The sequence below is a fragment of the Cupressus sempervirens genome, chromosome 9 (assembly GCF_028749045.1).
Source record: "Cupressus sempervirens isolate cs-2001-9-10 chromosome 9, ASM2874904v1, whole genome shotgun sequence".
Classification (NCBI taxonomy): Eukaryota; Viridiplantae; Streptophyta; class Pinopsida; order Cupressales; family Cupressaceae; genus Cupressus; species Cupressus sempervirens.
The window spans coordinates 352,008,020-352,028,316 of NC_143126.1; the positions used below are offsets into that span (position 1 = coordinate 352,008,020).

The following is a 20,297-nucleotide window of genomic DNA, read 5'->3' on the forward strand; positions in this document are numbered from 1 at the left end:
AACTATCCCCCCATGGCACTTTATAAAATAGTGCAAGTACAACGAATCACAATGATGAAAAGGATCCTAAAACGCAAGAGTGGCACTTTATCTCAGTGCGTTGCATAAAGATGCTTACAAATGAATATCAACAATGATCAGAAAAAACATAAGGCTGAAACAACAGCAGGTAGAGCCCAAAACGAAGTATCTGAAGCAACAAAATCGATCCCCAGACTTGAAACAAACAAGATATCCACCAGAATGCTAAAATGCAAAAGACTGAATAGGATGTGCTTGGAACAAAATCTGGAACAACAACCAGCATCACTGGAAATAGCACAAAAAGAGCTTTCCAGCGATATAAAGAAGTCCAAAAACGGAGATTGGATGCTCAAGATACGCCCCCTGTAGTGCAAAACAGAACATCCGGCTTTGACTGCCAAAACAGGCAACCAAATTGCATCAAAACTCAAAAAAGCCTGCACAAATATCTCCGTCTCGGAATCAGCTTTTCGACGCATTTTTTGGATCGAAAAAATACGTCCGTATGCTCAAGTTACAGAAGAAAAAGCGACAGGGCCTCTGAAAATGCATGAAAATTTTTTTTTTTAATAAAAAAATTTTTAAAAAATAAAAAACTTTAAAAAATCGCACCACCCAAGGAACGGAGGTGGAGCGGAGGAGGGTGGCCGAGCTGTTGGCGGCGGTGGTGGGCGGGAGGCGCCGCCATGGAGCCGCGAGCGAATTGCTGAGCGGTAACCGCAGCGGTTCCGTTGCGGTTAACTAACTGCCGGCGGATTAAAAAGCCACAATTTTTTTTTTTTGCGATTTTTTTTATTTTTTCACCTCGAACTGTGTGCCAAGGGTCGTACAAGCCTGCTCAGCAAAAAAATTTTGCCTCCCAGATCAACATTGTCCAAATCGGACAAATTTTATATCAAAACAGGGGTTTTGACGCCTTCTAAATCCATCCGCGAGGTCTATTTGGCCTCAAACTGCTCTAAAAACCAGTGACCCCCCTGTTTTCTCAAAAAAAGCTCGAAAAAACACCAGATCTGATCCACCAAACCCTTGTTCTCCCTTTTTCTTGAAACACCGAACAAGCTACAGCAGATCTGGCTCTGATACCATGTATGATTTGAGCAAAAGCGCACAACAAATCCACGAAGCCCAACAAAACCTGCATGCAGAAAACCTATCACAGAGAAGAAAAAGACAAGAAGAGGCAAGGGTTTGATCTGAAAAACTCAGACGAAGAAAAATATTATTCAACGGATCTTCATAATGAAAAATACAAAGAGATCAATCCTTATAAAAGAGATCGAAACCCGAATAGGGTAACCTAAAGCCTAAAAAAGCTAGGTTGCACAATATAATTAATAAAATATTAATTATATGCACCTACAAGATAGCTTAAGCAAACTAGAGTAATAGGCAACTTAATTAATTAAATCAAAGTGATTTAATTAATAAGTGCAAACAAATAATTACTCTAACACACTCTACCCCTCAAAAATTTTCTCTTTTTTCTTAAGGCTACAATTATCACAAATTAGATAAGAGTTAACTTGGAGAAGAGGTCTTTAGAAATTAAGAAGTCACTTGCTTAGGTCTTCAAAATTGTGGAAGAGATGTCAAACAGGTTATGTGTCTGCTCTATTTCACCCGCAACACTCCACACCCTAATGAAGCCCAAGCTAAAGTCTTATCTCCAACGTCTATTTCCTCCATTTCATTTTTGCTACCATCACTGTTGCTGCCCATGTTGTTCTACATAAAGTTAAAAACAGTGCAAGTGCAAGGTAAAATTAGAAAACCAAAAAAATCACATATTTCTTTATTAGAACTCAAAAAAAATTAGAAAAGAAAAACCAAATGATTCACTTACCTCTACTACTTGTTGTGCTCTTTCATTGCTTACTAATGCTACCCTAGCTTTGATTTGTTTAGCTGCAGTGTCAAATCTTTATCGAAAAATAAAAATTTCCTCTAATACATCCACGGATGTCGTTTTATGCGACACACTTTTTGGAGATCTCAGATGGGATTATTGCCCGACCTAGCTATCTTTCACAGCATTGGTCTCATGCCTTGCGGATCTCTTTAGGTTTTTTCAAAGTTGGTTTCCACCGTCTTCGGGCTCAGTTGGATCATCATATTGACAGGGAGGAGCGGACTTGTTTGTTCTATTCTTTAGGGGAGGTGGAGGATGAGGCTCACTTTCTTTTTCGATGCCCTATTTATTATGAGATCAGAGGGAGGTTCTTTTGTTTGTTCAGAGAGTGCTTCTCTCTCTATGATTTCTTCAGCTATTATGATCAGAGATGCCTTGCACTGTATCTACGTGAGGCCACTATGCTCCGGGATAACCTGATTCAGACTCTACTTCCACACCGGCACTCATCTACTCAGCTCATTACTGCCTTTTTTACACCTTTATCCCCCTTGCATGGTGTGAAAAGGCCCTCTAGCTCTATTCGGCCTAGTGATCTTTCTAGATGCGTCAGATCTCGTTCTGCTTATAGGCACTAGCGACACTCTTCTGGGACAGGTCGGAGACAGTGTAGTACCTCTACACATCGACACGTGTATCATTCTATGACTGATTTCTTCTCACCCAAGAAAGACTCCTAGTGCTTTATGTTGCTTGTATTTGTTTGTTGTTGTTGCTTTTCTTTGGACACCTTTGTGTGCTCCAGCTGGCTTCAGCCTTGCTTTGTTGTAATCTTTCAGTCCCATAGACCTCTTTTTGGTCTTTTGTTGGACATTAATATCATTATCTTATCTTATCTTATCTTATCTAACTTATCACTAGCTGCAGCATCAAATATTTATCAAAAAATAAAGATTTCCTCTAACTTATCACTAACTGCAAATTTTTCGGCTTGTAAAAATGAATTGGAATGGAAAACGGGAGCTCCTTTTACTCATTGAGGTCTGAGTGTGATGCAGGGCCCACAGAAAACACACACTTTTTTATTGATTTTAAGCTCTCTTTTTTCAATATGAGTGTGATTGCAACAGGGATGGCCAGCCATTCCTACATTTCTAGGATATTAAGCCCAAAACATTTGAATGGGCACAACATGAGGACATTTTCAAGGCACCCAGGGAATGCATTCCTGAGTCACATAGAAAAGAAAAAGCTCAGTAGCTCATAACATCTAGAAAAAACATGCATCCTTTTGAGGCAAATGATATGGTTTGTCTTTTAGGATGGTTCATTAAAATTGAATGAATGGAGGCAAATAGATGCCCTAAGTTTGTCATCAAAACGAAAGCAATAAGAATTGGATAGAAGAAAGCATCAAATAGATGAACAAGTGCAAGACCAACCCAAATAATTACAAAGCAATAAAAAAAAATCTTATAAATTTTGCAAGCCTAGGTGGGAAAAGGCATTAGACAGAAATTATTATCTTGATGAATTTAACCCCAAATCAGACAATCACCAAGAGGCTTATATAGGAAAATCATCATTTGGAGAGCACAGATGGTCATCGCCCAATTGAGGACTATTTCACATCATCTTTGGTGTGAATAGTTAGAAAAAGGCAAAAAGAGAAGTGGGAGGAGAGAGTGTCTTTTACTACTCAAGTCCAATACACAAGTACTTCAGTTGTTGTTTCTCTATAAGGTTTGAAGGAAAATAAATTGAGAAAAATAACAGAACATCAACAATGCAGAAAGCTAGAATGACAACGTCACTTGTCCCTTAGATTGTCTTGCTCTCACGGACATTAAAAACCTTGTATTCTATTTTATTCAATAAACACAGCATTAGTTTGACATACCGTTTTTGAACAACGATTGACGTGAGGGACATCTGGATGTCCCTCACATGCCACTAGCAAATAGGCAACATCCCTGAATGCCTTGAAAATAGAAAGTCCCCAAGCATCCCCTTCAAAACATAAATATCCCAAAGGTGCAAATCCAAAATGATCCTAAGACATGAGATATAAATTCAGAAATCTTAGAAGAGAGAAACTGGGTGGTGCATTCCCTCTGTGTCCTACAAATGTTCTAGAACACCTCAAGGGGCAGGGGACACCTGTAGAACACTGCATGTTTTTAGTATACAGAAATTTCTCTTTTCTAAAGTATTCCTCCCACTGTACGGAAACACTTCAATTGTACTGCATATCATCTAATTCATTATTTGGCCAAAACAGAGACATAAATGTAGAATATGTGCCTGTAATTGTTTTGAGATTAATGATATCACTGATGCTTTGACATGCACTTGCAAAAGGTATAAAATAATCTGTAATTATTTTTAGTCGTTCATGGATATTAATAATATTGTTCAGTCTCCCTGTCTCTCACGTGGATATAATGCTTTAAAGAGGATAAAATTTCTCACAGAATATAAAAACACCAAAGTATTTTTAAAGATATGCCTCAGATTCCATATCAAAAATGAAAAAAACACTATTTTCCATTACCTTTCCATCTCTTAAATTCATGGTCAAACCAAGCTTTCCAAACTGTTGTCTTAATGCTTTAAAAGAATCCTCTCCTTCAATTTGAATATTCAACTTATCTTGTGCATTATCCGTAAGCCAGAATCCTGTCCGAACATATACAGCCAATTGAGCAATCTGCATATCAAAATGAGAAATCAATACATGAGATGTCCAGCATAATCAAACAGGAAATGCCTGATTATTCTTAAACTTCTTATGTAGCATGTTATAACACAGATGGAAATAAATCTCACATTAGCATCTTTAACAAAGGTTATTTCCTTCATTCGTGCAGATTAAAAGTTTTCAATGTATCTTTTGTTATGGCTACTTCCCGGTTACAACTTTCTGGATTCAACACTGACCTCTTTTTATTTAAAGGCTGTCAAATGATTTTACGTTTCTAGAACAACAGTTAAAATACTCTTCCTGGCTAACTATGTGCAAAGTTGATGCCAAATCTCTAGTCAAGTGCAAAGTAAAACATATCTCTGCAGCTCTTCAAGTTTATCTTTAGTCCAAGTTGCCTAACTCTAATCCATACAAACTAACATAAATAGAATATGTATTTTAAAGGTCAAACAGCTTGATGTTGATACAGTGCACTCTAATCTCCAATCCAGGGTTAGTAGTATGTCAGTTCTATAAGATGGGACACACAAAACAAAAATGCAAATCTGTGACATACTCATCCCAAAGTACCAAATCAAAAAGTGTATGATGTACCTACTGCAAAGAATGAATCAAAGCAACAAGCAATGGAAATGTGATCTTAGTTTATGTCATCCAGCTATAACAGCCATTGCAAAATGATGTGTCCACATTAGATGTCTGAAAATGAAAACATGGAAATGAATCTGCAAAAGCTGGAATGCAACAACCTCAGCCTCAAGATAGTGACTCATAAATAAAGAAGATGAAACCTCTGAATCCAAATTAGGATTCATAGAAGCCAAAGAATCAATGGGTGTTTCTGTATCATAATCATATGGTAGGGTATGACAATTATCAAAATGTAGAAGATTGTCCATAGTAGAATCATCTACAAATGGAGAATGATGTAGGTCTCCAAACATCTCTCATACCTTGGTCCAAAGAGTATGCGGGCACTCAATATGTGAGATAGAATACAGTGTCAAAACCAACAGTACTACCAATCAATCTGTGGAAGTGATCATTCTCGATAGTCCATGCTTTCTTCCAATTAGGTGTACCTAGGTCAAGGACAAGTCCACAGAGATGTTGCAAGAGATAAAGCCATCTGAGATGTTTTAGGATGTCATCTTGTCAACACTTATAGTTCCGTTTTGTTCAAGATGATTAAGGAAGAATGAATTGAAAAAACCACAATTTTACAATGATGGAATTGTCATAGACATGTTAGAGATCAAATATACAAAATTGAAAACTTTGTAATATAAAAAAAGGTCCCATATTTTGTAATATACCCAAAGTACAAGTTAAAACAAAACAAAAAGTTTGTTCAAGCTAAAAGAGCAGCTACCTAAAGCTATATCAAGAAAAACCATATGGATAGTTATGTGGTGCTTGGAACCAACATTCTAATGGCTATTTATTTATGAAGAATCAACAGCATATGCCCGAGTTATATCTTTTTTCCCAAAATTGCTCATTTAGGACCTATAAAAATAAGTAAGGCACACAATTTCAGTGTTGGTCAACCATGCGACCAAGACCTTAGGACTAGGAGCTAGCTTGGTGATGATATTGCCTTCCAGAAAGACTATACCCTATTATTCATATAGACTTGTACCTTAAAACAGATTATTAATTGAAAAACTTTGAAATTTGTACCAAGGACAGACGATAGTGAATATTTTGAGAATATGCTTGATTCGTGCAGTAATACTGCAATAGCCATTGGAAATGAATGACCTGGCTATTGCATAACCATATGAAATTGGACAATTTTTTGACAAGTAATGTTTGCACACCCCAAGAAAACTCTGAAACCGGATGCTTCATTCAGTCTCTTGGAACTCAATAAAGAAGGCATTCAAGGCCAAGTTTAAATTGCTAGAAGAAGGCAATGAGATCGTCCCCAAATTCATTTTACCAAACAAAGGAATAATTAGAACATCAAGCTTATAATCGTAGACTCAAGGAATTGTTAGTCAAGTTGGAGAATCAGCCAACTAACGTATTCAAGAAGAGTTGGTTCATGGAGGGGTTGATTTCCTTGTTATGCAAGAAGATGAAAGTGGGACCTCCATCCTTGTATGGTGATGCCTACAATCGAGCAATGGAAAATGAGATTGAAAACAAGAAATCCTCCCAAAGTATGAGGAAGACAGGTGATCATAAGAGTACAAGAGGTAGCAACAGCAAAGAATTCAAAACAGTTTAGACTCTGTGACAAGATATGAGCATAATGAAAGAACTGAAGGTAGATAAAGCAACCAACAAATATACTTATGAGCTATGGTGTACTAAGTGGAAAATTGAGCAGCACATCAAGGTGATTGTCCTCGAATGATGTTTAGTGAGATTTGAACGGTGATGGACCATTCAATAAAGAAATGTCCCTATAATCTGAATACTAGAAGTGCACAAATACTCTTCACATAGGAAGTGTCTGCTCCAAAACCACAGAATGTATCGCTAGGTAGTTAAGGAAATCAACAAGGGGAAAATCAAATATAATATGGCTCTAGAGGACTTCTTATCATACAATGCCAATAATATAGCAATTGGGGACACTGCGAGAGACTATCAAAATAAGAGAGGCAACATACAATTATTGTGCAAATAGTGTGTATCAGATGACCATGATGACACTAACTACATGAAGTAAATGGCTATTAATATGCTAAACATGGAGGAAAAAAATGAGGCAATTATAGTGATCACAAGAGCACAAATGAATAATGTGATATACTTGGACCCTCATAGGGAGGAGAAACTTTGAGAAGCCATAGTAGAAGTAGAACAAGTGATGGAGAAGGAATGAATAACCTCCAACAAAACTACAAGTATGATTGCAATTGGAATCAAAGAGTACCATAGTTTAGTGGTTGTTACAGACAATCATACCTATCAAGGTGATAGACTTTCTTCGAATTATGTTGCAACTAAGAGTGGCAATTACCAACATGGTGAGTGACAACATAGTTGACTAGAACCAATATAAGTAACAAGAGGAAGTGACAATGAAACCAACACCTAAAGTTAATTAGGCCATTGATCCCATGTTGTTGGCATGAGAACCAAGAAGAAGTTGGTCGATGCCAAGATGGAAATAATGGGGAAGAAGATGATAGACACCACCATCATTGAAAGCTCAAGAGGAAACATACTACCAAAAAAATACTTGGAAATGACTCGAAAGACCAACACTCTAGATGCCACCCTTCCACTTGGTAGGTGTCAAATAGCACAACATCAAGTTCTTGGGAACAATGATGGCACAAAATGTAATAATCTAGACACAATTTCTTTTGGACTTCATAGTTATCCCATTGCAAAAGGTGTACAACACACTCCTCAAGAAAGGATGATGAATTGCTTCCAAGGCGGATCACAATTAGAAACAAAAAATGAACTCTTGATCAAGACTAAAGGAACGAAGTACATCAAAAACCTAAGAAATCAGGTGACAAGCAAGAAGTTGGCATCCTATGAAACAAAATCCAAAGACAGAGTTGTGTATGGATGAAGGTAGGAAAGGCAAAGTACCTAACGATGAAGGGTTGCTTTAAGCAAAAGCATCCAGTGGTGTAAGGGCAATCCTGTATCACCCAAGAATATGTATAGTGATAGTTTTTGTTTGATGTGTTTGGATTTATGGATACCCATTTGGGCAAAATAGAGAAACCAAGTCTCAAATTTCCATTGTTTCTTTTTTGGGTTGGTGTTTTTGTGCACCTCGAGATACATGCAAATGCAAAAAATGGGTTCTTTTGTTATAGAGCCATAATTATGAGGAGTTCGGGGGTGTAAGTTGGAGGGAAGGTTGTAATTGAAATTTCAAGTGCTCTAGAAAAAGGATTAGGTCTAAAGGTTTCATGGTTTGAAAGTTATGGCAGTTTCAAGTTGCTTAGAGACCTAGGAACACTTCAGAGCCCATTTTGAGACACTAAACGGCCTCCTACAGCCCCAAAAAATGGAGGTCAACCTTTCAGAAGTTGGACAAATTTTTTGGAACCTTCTATTTTTGCACCAACTTCTAATGTGACTTCTAGAAGCTTTGTTTTGGTGTTGGCAGCCAAATGTCAAAATGTAGAATGTATTTCTAACCCTAAACCTAAGACAGGTTACTCAACACCCATTCTTAGGGTGTAAAGGCCGTTTCCGTGGAGTTTGGGAGAAGGTACTATGAGAAGGGTTTTTCTCTAGAATCTAATAATATTGTAAATCCATAGGGCATGTAGTTGAGTTTGTTTCTTTCTGTAACACATGTAGTAAATTCTTATTTCAGATAATATAAGTCTCCTTTTATGTTGTGTTCATTTTGTCTCAATTTGTGCCCTCATCAACTAGTATTAGAGCAAGAGTTCCTGAGAGTAGACAAATTGTCAATTGTGAGGCAATTTGCACTAGGACTGTGGTTGTGGGTTCTAAGAGAGTAAGAAAATGCCTCCACAAAGAGAACATGGTGGAAGACCTGGAGGTGTGCCCCCTAAAGGTTAGAGCCCTCCAAAAGCAAGTCTGAGCATTGCAAGAAGAGATTCATAGAGGAATGAATCTTGTTGTAAGGGATGAAAGTGAGGAGGAAAATGAAGAAGGAAATATTGTACAAGAAGGAGAAGGAGAAGTCCTAAATCGAGAGGAGGAAAGGCTTTTTAGGATCATTTCCAAGCTTTGAAAAAGACCTAAGCTTGAGGTCCCCATGCTTTGGAGAAATCTTAACTCGAAAGAGTTGATCAACTAGATCAATGAATTGGAGGAATACTTATCCTAGTTGGTTCAAGTTTATGAAGACCAAATTGAATCGTCGCGCAAAAATCTGGTGGCAGGAAATTCAATTGGAGCAAAATAGAAGAGGAAAGGAGAAAATCACAAGATGGGATCGAATGGCGAACAAACCAAAGAAGCAGTTTATTCATGTTGACTATGAGCTTGATTTGTTCAAGAAGATGCAAGGGTTAAAGCAAGCAGGAAAATTTGTCTAGGAATATACAGTTCTAGTGAGTCCATATCACAATAAGGCATGCAGAAGCTAACAAGGAGAAACAGAGGAGTTCTACCAAGTCTTTATCACGACAGGGCATGCAGAAGCTAACAAGAAGGTTGCTTGTTACCTTAATGGGGAGAGACCAAGCATTTAGGAGGAGCTAAGTCTAGTTAGAATGATTAGTTTTGAAGAGGCATACCAACTTTGAGGGTTGACGAGAAGCTAAACAAGAGATTTGAAGGGAAGAAAAGAGGGCGAGGCCAAGGAGGAAGAGGTGGTGGTAGGTCTTTTCAAAGCCGAAATGAAGACTAGAAGAAAAATGAAGATGTGGGTAGTAGTCGAAACCAAATGAATAAGGGTTTCAACTGCTCCTATGATCAAAATTATGGAGACCAACGAGGAAGAGGACAAGCGCCATGAAGAAAAGGCTTCTGCAATACATGTTTTCATTGTGGAGACAGACGTCAATGAGCTTATGAGTGCCCCTAATGCCAAGGGAGGGCAAATAGGAGAGTTAAAGGCCAAGCAAGGGTTGCCCATGTGGATGAAGATGCCAAGTCATCGCATTCGAAAGATGTTGAAAGAGGAGGTCTTGGTTAATAAAAGAGTCTTGTTGAGTGGTGAGAGTAAACCTAGACAAAGGAGGAATCTATTTCGTACTAGGTGCAAGTGTGAGGATAAATGTTGTGATGTGATTATCGTATTATGAAGTAATTGGTAAAATACTTGCTTGTTATTAACAGAGACTGAAAGGTCATTATATACAAAAGAATAAAATGATATTTCCTTAGGAAACGATCGTAAACAATAGAAACATTCTATTCTAACAAAGAAAGCTAAAAAACGAAAGCAAACTAAAGCTAACTAGATATTTACAATAGATAATCATTAACTAATAATAGACAATTATCTATTCTCGTAATACCCTCCCTTAATGGTTAATCTATCTAGAACACCAAGTTGTCCTGTGAATTTGACAAACTTATCAAGACCAAGAGGCTTTGTGAGAATGCTTGCAGTCTGATCTATGGTAGGAGCATACTGCAAATCTATATTCTCGTCTTCAACCAGCTTTTGTATGTAATGACAATGCACATCTACATGCTTGGTTCATTCATGGAAGACTGGATTTCGTGCTAACTTGATAACGCCTTCATTATCAACAAATAGAGTAGCTGGTCCTGTTGGTGACATCTGCATATCTCCAAGCATCCGACGAAGCCAAACAGCTTCACATCCTGCCTTAATAGTCCCTCTTTATTTGACATTTATAAAGGAGGGAGAAACTGCCTGTTGCTTCTTATTGGTCCATGTGACTGCATTGGATCCCAAACAGAACACATATCCAAAAGTTGACTTTTTGTCATCAACAAAGCCTGCCCAATCTGAATCTATGAACCCACTGAGTTTAGGATTAGAGCTTCGAGACTACAGAAGTCCATAATCTGAAGTGCCCTTCACATAAAAAAGTACACGCTTTGCTACCATCCAATGATCAGCCTTAGGAGCTGTCATAAAGCATGAAATATAGCTAATTGCGAAGCTAATATTACTAGTAGCATGTAGATGAGGCTGCCTACTAGTTGCCTGTATGTAGTTTCATCAACGGTAGGAGACTCAGACTTTGCGGATAACTTGAAAACTTTCTCCATAGGTGTAGATGCAAGCTTGCAATCCTACACACGGAATTTGTCTAATAGGGCCTTGGCATATTTGGATTGAGAGATGAATATACCAAAAGACTATTGCCAAACTTCAACACCTAGGCAATAATTAATGATTGGCATAAATTCTGTTTGATTTCCTGAATCAAACATACCGAACTGCCAGTGATGATCAAATCATCCACATAAATAACTAGAAGGATGATGTCATTGTCAGTAGTCTTGATGTACAGATTTGAGTCTAAAGAACTCCTCTTGAAGCCTTGATCACTAAGGTACTTGTCAATTTTTATGTACCATGCCCGAGGGGCCTACTTTAAGCCATAGAGAGTTTTTACCAATCTAAGAACCTAATGGTTTTTACCAACAACCATGAAACCAGGGGGTTGTGTCATGTAGACCTCTTCATGGAGATCACCATTAAGGAAAGCACTCTTGAAGTCCATTTGATGAACCTTCCAGCCAAACTATGCTGCCATGGCTAGGACTAATTTGATGGTGCTCATCTTTGCAGTAGGAGCAAAGGTCTCTTCATAATCAATGCCTTAACGCTAAGAAAAGTCCTTTGCCACTAAACGAGTTTTGTACTTATCCAAAGTACTATCCAATTTGTATTTGATTTTGTAGATCCATTTGCAACCAATGGGTTTCTTCCCTGGTGGAAGATCATAAAGGACCTAGGTGTTGTTCTTCATCAGGCTCTGGTGTTCAGATTGCATGACCTGTTCCCACTCTAGGAATCCCTTAGCCTCAAAGGATGTTTGAGGTTCAAACACACTATGAATGTTGGCCATGGGAGCAAAGTTAACAGACTCTGTAGTTTTGCTCTTTTTCAGAGCAGTTCTCCCATCAATGAGCTCATCATCACGAATATCAGCATATGTCTTAACCCACCACTTAGGCCAGATAGGAGAATGACCAACATTAGTATCAGTAGATGCTTGATGATCAGGCTCCTCATCAGAAGAATCTGGATCAAACTTAGATGAAGCATCTACAAAGCGAGGGGATAAAGCGAGGGGATCCTGCAAGAAAAGCTAGAGGCGTTTGTACAGGAATCACTAGTATAACTAGAGCTACAGGAGCTACTGGAGCCCTCCCATCAGGTGGACTAATGGAAGTTAGACTCCCAAATCATGAGCCTTCATAGGCTGGTCTATAGGATCAAGAACAAGAGAAACAAGCATGAAAGGTCCTCATTGCTTATCAAAGACTACATCACGACTATAGATGAGACGAGATGTCTCAACATCGATCAAGCAGTAGGCTTTGTAAAGACTACTGTATCCAGCAAGCATGAGTTTCTGACTCTTGGCATCCAACTTGGTGCGTGATGCATCAGGGATCCAAACAAACGCAAGGGAGCCAAACACCTTCAAGTGACTGATTATGGGCTTGCGACCTGACCAGGCCTCTTCCGAAGCTTTACCTTTGACCGCCACTGTGAGTGACCAGCTCAACAGATAAATTGCAGTGTTAACTGCTTCTGCCCAAAACTTCTTCGAAGTATTCGAGCATGGATCAAGCCATCTCGGTGATTGTCCTATTTCGACGTTCAACTAAAACTGTTCTATTGTGGCCATGTGTATCCAAGAAGCCAAAGAAAACAATAGAACAAAAATCCCCCCCATTGTCTAATCTAAGAGTAATAATAGATTTCCTAGACTCTTTTTCAACTAAAGGTTTAAACTTATTAAATATAGGAAATGCATCTGATTTCTTTTTAAGAAAATACACCCACATTTTTCTACTGAAATCATCAACAAACAACAGAAAATACCTAGACCCAAGAATAGGAGTGGCCATATGGCCGCAAATATCGACATGAACAAGCTGAAGTACCTGAGAAGTGCGCCATGAATCACCACTAGTAAAGGTGTGTGATGTTGCTTCCCAGCCTAGCATGTATCACAAAGTCCAAGTTGTTGGGTATGTATCTCTGGCAATCCAAGAACAAGCTCATCCCGAGTAAGCTATGAGAGATAATGCACATTTAAGTACCCATATCACTGATGCCAAAGTATGCTAATAGAAGACTGCTGAGCAGCCATAGCTAAGTCCCAAGAATCACCAGAATCGGTAAGTCTCAAAAGACCATGATCCTCAAGACCCACTACAACAGTAGACTGACTCGCCTAATCAATGATGGTGCACTGATGTGAACTAAAGGTGACATCCAAGTGTGGAGAATGTCGCGGCAACTGACTAACTGAGAGTAGATTTAGTTCCATCCTTGGAACATAGTACACATCAAGGAATATGAGATTCCTCCCAACAAACTGAATCTGAATGTTGCCTTTGCTGACAACCGTGTACTCTTCTGCGCCACCAAAAATAACAGAGTCTGAATAAGGTCAGTAGTCAGTAAACCAGTCTCTACGATGAGTGAAATGAGGAGAGGCACCTGAATCAGTGTACCAGGCAAATGACTTCACATGATCTGCAAGTCTTTTAGCCATGAAGGCATAAAAGGCAGATTCCTCCTTCTCAGTGTGCTCTGCACTGTTCGCTTTGGGTTGCGAACCTAATTGCTTAGATTGTGCAGCTAAGCGTTTCCGACATTCAACCTCCATGTGTCCAAACTTGTGGTAGCAGTCGCATTGAATGTTCTTCTTTCAAGAACCATCTGATGTTGGAGCAGAAGACTTCTACTGAGATGGTTGTTGAAACTTGTCTAAAAGGATTTCGCAGCAAAGGCTTGCTCTGTGGAGGTGGAATTGGAGCTACTACCAAACTGTTATTTCCACCGATCTTGCTGAAGCAGCAAGGTGCAGAGATCAATGTCCTTCAAATCAACATCAAAAGATGTGATGTTGAGAGTTTCGATAAAATGCTCATAGGATTTTGGTAAACTCCGAAGAGTGATAACCACAATATCCTCTTCCTCCATCTTGCGACTGATGGCAAGTGACTGATCATAGATTTCCTGAATTTGATTCAGGTATACCTAGAGCAAGGTACACTCATTCATGACAATAGAAAATAGAGTTTTTCAAAAAGAAAGCTTTGCTTTTGTCAGAAGTCTCATGAAGACCTTTGAGATGTGTCCAAATCTTGACAACTATCTTGCTAAATGGAATCTAAGAAAGCTAATCATCAGCCACGGATAATTTGAGAAGCATCACTGCCTCTTGATTATTCAGATCCCATGTATCTTGATCAGAACCAACAGTCGGACGCTTCGTAACACCCAGTCTAAGTTGGTCGGTGTATCGATATTCAAAAATTGCAATGATTCGTTGCTTCCAAGTGCCATAATTTCGACCATTGAATTTGGAGTTGTGCTCGAGTATAATGTTTGTCAGAGATGCCATGTCACATTTTTCAATTAAAAACCATGAAAATCTGTGAAGGTGCATTCTTCGAGGCAAAAAAACAAAAGACAAAAAAATCGAAAAGTGACCCAAAAGAGAGCTCAAAAAACCCAAAAGGAATATGTTGTCATTTTTTGGATCTGCTGGCTCAAAAATTAAAGCACAAAAAACAAGGCACCCAGAAAAAACGGATAATCCAATTGAGCTCTTGAAAAACCCACCAAGAATCTATAATCAAATAAATTTTTGAAGGTCAAAAATTAGGGTTTCGAAAAAAAGGCAATTGGCAGCCATGAAAGCTCGGATTTGCAGAAAAAATGGAAGAATGTTGTAAAAAAAAGCTCGAAAATGGACGATGTTGGTGCTAGAAGAGGCCTTTTTTGCAGGGACAGCACAAAACGAACAAATTCTTCACCCTAAAATCGCAGAAATGCAGAATTGCGAGCTGCTTTATATCAACAAAAAACAGCACCAAAGTTCAACACACACAGGAACAGACACCAGTTCGACACACATGAACGGTCACAATTTGGAGACTTTTAGACAAAACCCTAGCTGAATATTTTACTGATGTGATTTTCAGACAAATTCGATGATTTGTTTTGATGATTCTCCAAAATTTGAATGGAAACCCTAGCCGGGTTTTTGTGAAACAAGAAAAAAAAATTTAACAAATAAATTCAAAAGAAATTATAAATTTTTTTGAAAAAATTTGAAGTATTGGCTCTAATACCATATTACGAAGTAATTGGTAAAATACTTGCTTGTTATTAACAGAGACCGAAAGGTCATTATATACAAAAGAATAAAACGATGATTCCTTAGGAAATGATTGTAAAGAATACAAACATTCTATTCTAATAGAGAAAGATTAAAAACGAAAGCTAACTAGATATTTACAATAGATAACCATTAACTAATAATAGACAATTCTCTATTATCGTAATATATGAGAAGAACAAAATATTGCACACTATCTTTGATAACTAAACACAGAATGCTGCAATATATTTTTGCACAAACCATACAATGAACATTTGTTTCAGTAAATTTATTTATACTATAAAGGACAAGTCCTCCTCCCGTAGTATACTCTTTGCTAATGAAAGAAAAATGAACATTGATGTCTCTTACTGATCATGCAAGATATACATCACCCAATATGCCAGCGATATAACATTATTTTGCTTCCCTCCTCAGAACTGTTCATAAGTCGGTAATAGTTTTTTTTATTTGAATGTGTCCCCCGTATTGATTTTACATCTTCTATTTATATGCAAATAGAAGGGTCCAAGTAATTGTTTGATTTGTAATTGTTTAATTATAATCATTGGTTTGCAATTGTTTAATTATAATCATGAATTTTATAAAAAATTGGAATCTTATCGTAATTATCTTCTAAATTCATCCTGCCACAGTATCCCATTTCATTTATCTTTAAATCTCAGATTGCGACGACCTTCTCCTTTCCCAATATCCTCCTATATGGTATCCTCAAGTTATTGATGCGTCCCACTGTAGCATTCAAGCGACTGCTCTTAATATCCTCTTTCGAACGATATTGGAGTTTTGTCGTAAGTTTCTAACATCTTCACTCTCCGGTGAGATAATCGGTGCAGGAAGATGATCTGGACACTGCATTATAAATTAATGATTGACTTCCAGCATCATTTGATAACCGAATGGGAAACCCAACTGGGTTATCAAACGATGATGAATATTTCACAACTCTTGCATCCTTTTCGAAAAAAACAGGACCTCCAGCTTGCTGCTGGAACCACATACATAATCTACTCCTGAAACAACACTGGTTTCCTTTGGAAGCGTACGCAGAGAAGGATAAAAGCGATGCCTGAGATAACATACAAATCCAGAATGACTAAAGTCCAAGCCATATGAGACAACCTTTTCATTACGTTTGCAGAGTGCACAGCCCATAACTGTCTCATTTAATTTGGTGTTTCCAATCCCGCGTAGGGCTAATCTTTGTTCTCATTACATTTCTTCTTTGACCTGCAGCTTCTCGAGTTTACTTCCTGTGGGAATCAAATATCAGTGTCTTTGCTACTTGTTTCCCTTCATCATAATAACTTCGGGCTCCAATTGGATTTACTTCTCCCCAATATTCCTCCATCTGAGGACGCTCAAGAGGATCGCCATAGACTTCAGATGTTGATGTTAGGGATTCTGGCTCCATATTCAATGCTCATATCGCATTAGTTCTTATCGTCTTCACAGGATTGTACTTGTAAAATATAGGTGAAGTTGGGCATGTTGGATGATATATTTAATCTACTTCTACGGTAGTGGCTCTACCACATAATGTCTAATTAATTCAAATTTTGGATGTCCAATCCATTTCCTGATTTTATTCTTCAAACCAGTAAAGTAGTTATCCGCTACAATTATAGGTTCCATCTAAATGATGAAGATCAGTGAAGTATACCAGTTTTTGGCAATTGCATTACTCTGGGCGCAATCTGTATATGAGACATAGATTCCTTGTCATCATCCTCTTGCAAAAGAAAAATAACAAATAAATCAAAGAAAGAGGTGTTCATCCCTTTAATTAGGGCGATAATAATGATGAAAAAATCTAAAAGTTGTCCACTTCAGAATCATAATTAATCTGGAAATATTACATATATAGGTTAGTCGTGTGAAAGGAATATTTAAATTGTATCCTGAAAATATAGATCTACTAATGATCTATCCTATAGATATATGCCATGACTAACGAAAAAGATAAGAGGATGCGTATAAATGGAAACCCTAGAATTAGGGCTTCATCACGGTGGAAGAAGACATCGTAGTCATCAATCTAGGTAAGAGGATGCGTATAAATGGAGATCCTAGAATTAGGGCTCCATCACGGTGGAAGAAGACATGGTAGTCATTAATCTGGGTAAGTCAATTGTCAGCATTACTATTTTTATTATGTTTGTTGGATAGAGTTAACTAGGATATCTAGTTATTTGTGATAGCTCAGTGCTTTCAAATTAAATAACGATAAATAATTAAATTATAAAGTTTTTTAACTTTATCGTTAAACTAATATATTTGATAAAGGACTACATAGTGATCCAAATATCAGGTGAGGTGTATAAATTTAATAAAGAGGGGCATTTTGGGATGACCGCTACTTAAGGGAGACGTAAGGTGTTAGGATAAAATTAGAAGTCACTGGTAGTCTTCGGGATAGCTATAAAAGCATGTTTTAAGAGCTCATTTCGTATACTTGGTTTGATATTCTGGAAATCTTCTTTGTTGGTTGAGCCTGTTCAAATTGTGGCTTTGAGAGGATAAAATGCCTTGCAAGGATCATCTTCCACATTGATAAAAAGACCCAATCTTGAGGATTCATTTGGTGGCTTCATACAGAGATTACTGTTGGGCTTCATTGTGGTTTTATATTTTCAACTTGCAGACTCTCTGGAGTTCGATTTGTGTTATGCCCCCCACCAGAAATAGAATTAAATAATAATAAGACAAAATTTTACTAAAAAATTATTATATTAAAATGATAAATATATATATGATGGTGTGATTAGTGACTAATAAAATTTAATCATTGTTATGAAAAGGATCAATTGGCAAGAGCTGTGTCCCATCTATCACGAAGGGTTGCAAACATTTCGAATAGCAAGATATAAGAAGACGGTTTCCATCATTCAATTCATCACGGAATAGGAAAGGAAAATAATTAATTATATCTAATTTTCAGAATACATATTGATAGTGTCTATTAAAAGAGGATTCGTTTTATTAAATGGTTGGCAAGTATCATATGACAGCAAAGTAATATGTTGTAATTTATCTACAAATCAATGATGAATTGCAGAATATCATATATGCATTCTATTAGGATCAGAGATCCTTATTTATCCTAATATATAAGAATGAATATATATTCAAGATATATAAATTAAATATTAATAATTGTATACAAAAATTATATTTCAATCTTATTAGTATTTGATTAATAATAGAAAGTTTGTGATGTTACCAACGAGGGGCGCGTATAAATCCAAGCAAATGGATATTATCCCAAGAGAGGGTAGGCTTTGTAAGCCTTCGTGATACGAACTTGGACCTATAAACTTCGAGAGAATCTATTGTTGATTTCTAAGCAACTTGGATAATACAAACACCTTCCATCCTTATCCTTGAGTTGAAATAGTAATAAGATTGGATGAGTGCTAAAGATAGCTTAAATCTAATAAGTTATATAACTAATCCTTTCAGTGAACACCCCAATTCAAACCCTAATTGAAAAGTTTAAGATAAATTAACTAAAGTCCCAACAAGGGACATTACAAATATTACTAGAGCTATGATCCTGCCATCTGAGTAAACATGAATAAACGAATCATTCTAGTAAAAGAAAAATCTAACAATGTGTATTTAGTGTATACTTCATGTATGCTCCATGTCTTCATGCATTAATGTGTATACTTCATGTTTTCATTCATTTCATGCTTTCAAGTGCATATCCCATGTGTGGTTCTACTTTGATTTATTTAGCATAATAGAATAGCCAGAGAGGGATGAATTTGAGACATACTAGCATGCAAATAAGATTTTGGCCGAACTCGAAATGGCACCATTATCAGATGGTCTAGATCATTTGTCTTCAAAATGAGAGAAAACTTGTCTTAAGTCACCAAATATTACTATCAAATTATAAGGAAAAAAACATATAATTGCTTGAGGACAAGCAATTTCGAGCAGGGGAGGGCAATTATGCCCCCCTCAAAAGTAGAATTTAGTAATATATAGTTAAATAATAATGAGAAGAAGAACAAGAATTTTATAAACAATAGATAATAAAATAATAAATATATATAAGATAGTGTGATTAGTGACTAGTAAAATATAATCGTTGTTATGAAGAAGATCAGTTAGCAAGATTTGTGTCACATCTATTATGAAGGGTCACAATCCTTTCTAATAGAAAGATATAAGAAGGCGTTCTCCATCCTTCAATTCATCACGGAATAGGAAAGCAAAATAATTATTTATATTTAATATTCAGAATACATATTAATAGTTCCTACTAAAAGAGGATTCATTTTATTAAATGGCTGGCAAGTATCATATGACAGCATAGTGATATGCTGTAATTTATCTATAAATCAATGATGAATTGCAGAATATTATATCTGCATTCTATTAGGATCAGAAATCCTTATATAAGAATATATATATATGTTCAAGATATTAATAATTGTATATGGAAATTATATTTCAATGCTATTACTATTTGATTAATAGAAAGGAAGTTTGTGATGTTATCAAGGAGGGGCTTGAATTAATCCAAGCAAATGGATCGTATCCCAAGAGAGGGTATGGGTCAGCACTCCGTAAGCCTTCGCGATACAGACTTGGACCAATAAACTTTGACGGAATCCATTGTTGGTTTCTAGGCAGCTTGGATAATACATACACCTTCCATCCTTGAGTTGAAATAGTAATAAGGTTGGCTGAGTGTTAAAGATAAGTTAAATCTAATAAGATAAATAACTAATACTATCAAGGAACACCCCAATTCAAACCCTAATTGAGAAATTTAGGAAAAATTAACTGAAGTCCCAATAAGGGGCATTACAATTTGAAGAATTTGAGGAGATAGATTGTTGTTCTTATCATCCAAAGCTGTCGAAAGATGCTCTTTGGCTGGCCGAAGCTGTGTAAGGGTGTGAGTCTTCAAGTATTGACTAGCACTAGGGTTTGA

The 20,297-nt window shown here is 37.0% G+C and overlaps 1 protein-coding gene across 3 annotated transcripts in view; it reads right to left on the minus strand.

Annotated features, from left to right (window-relative positions):
- The window catches only part of LOC149538756 (uncharacterized), a 288,434-nt gene that overhangs the window by 245,010 nt on the left and 23,127 nt on the right, over nt 1-20,297 (minus strand). For all 3 annotated transcript variants that reach the window (XM_089800082.1, XM_089800083.1, XM_089800081.1), the window contains exon 3: nt 4,431-4,586. In XM_089800082.1, coding sequence (XP_089656208.1) covers nt 4,431-4,586 — 156 coding nt within the window. The remainder of the gene's footprint in view (nt 1-4,430; nt 4,587-20,297) is intronic.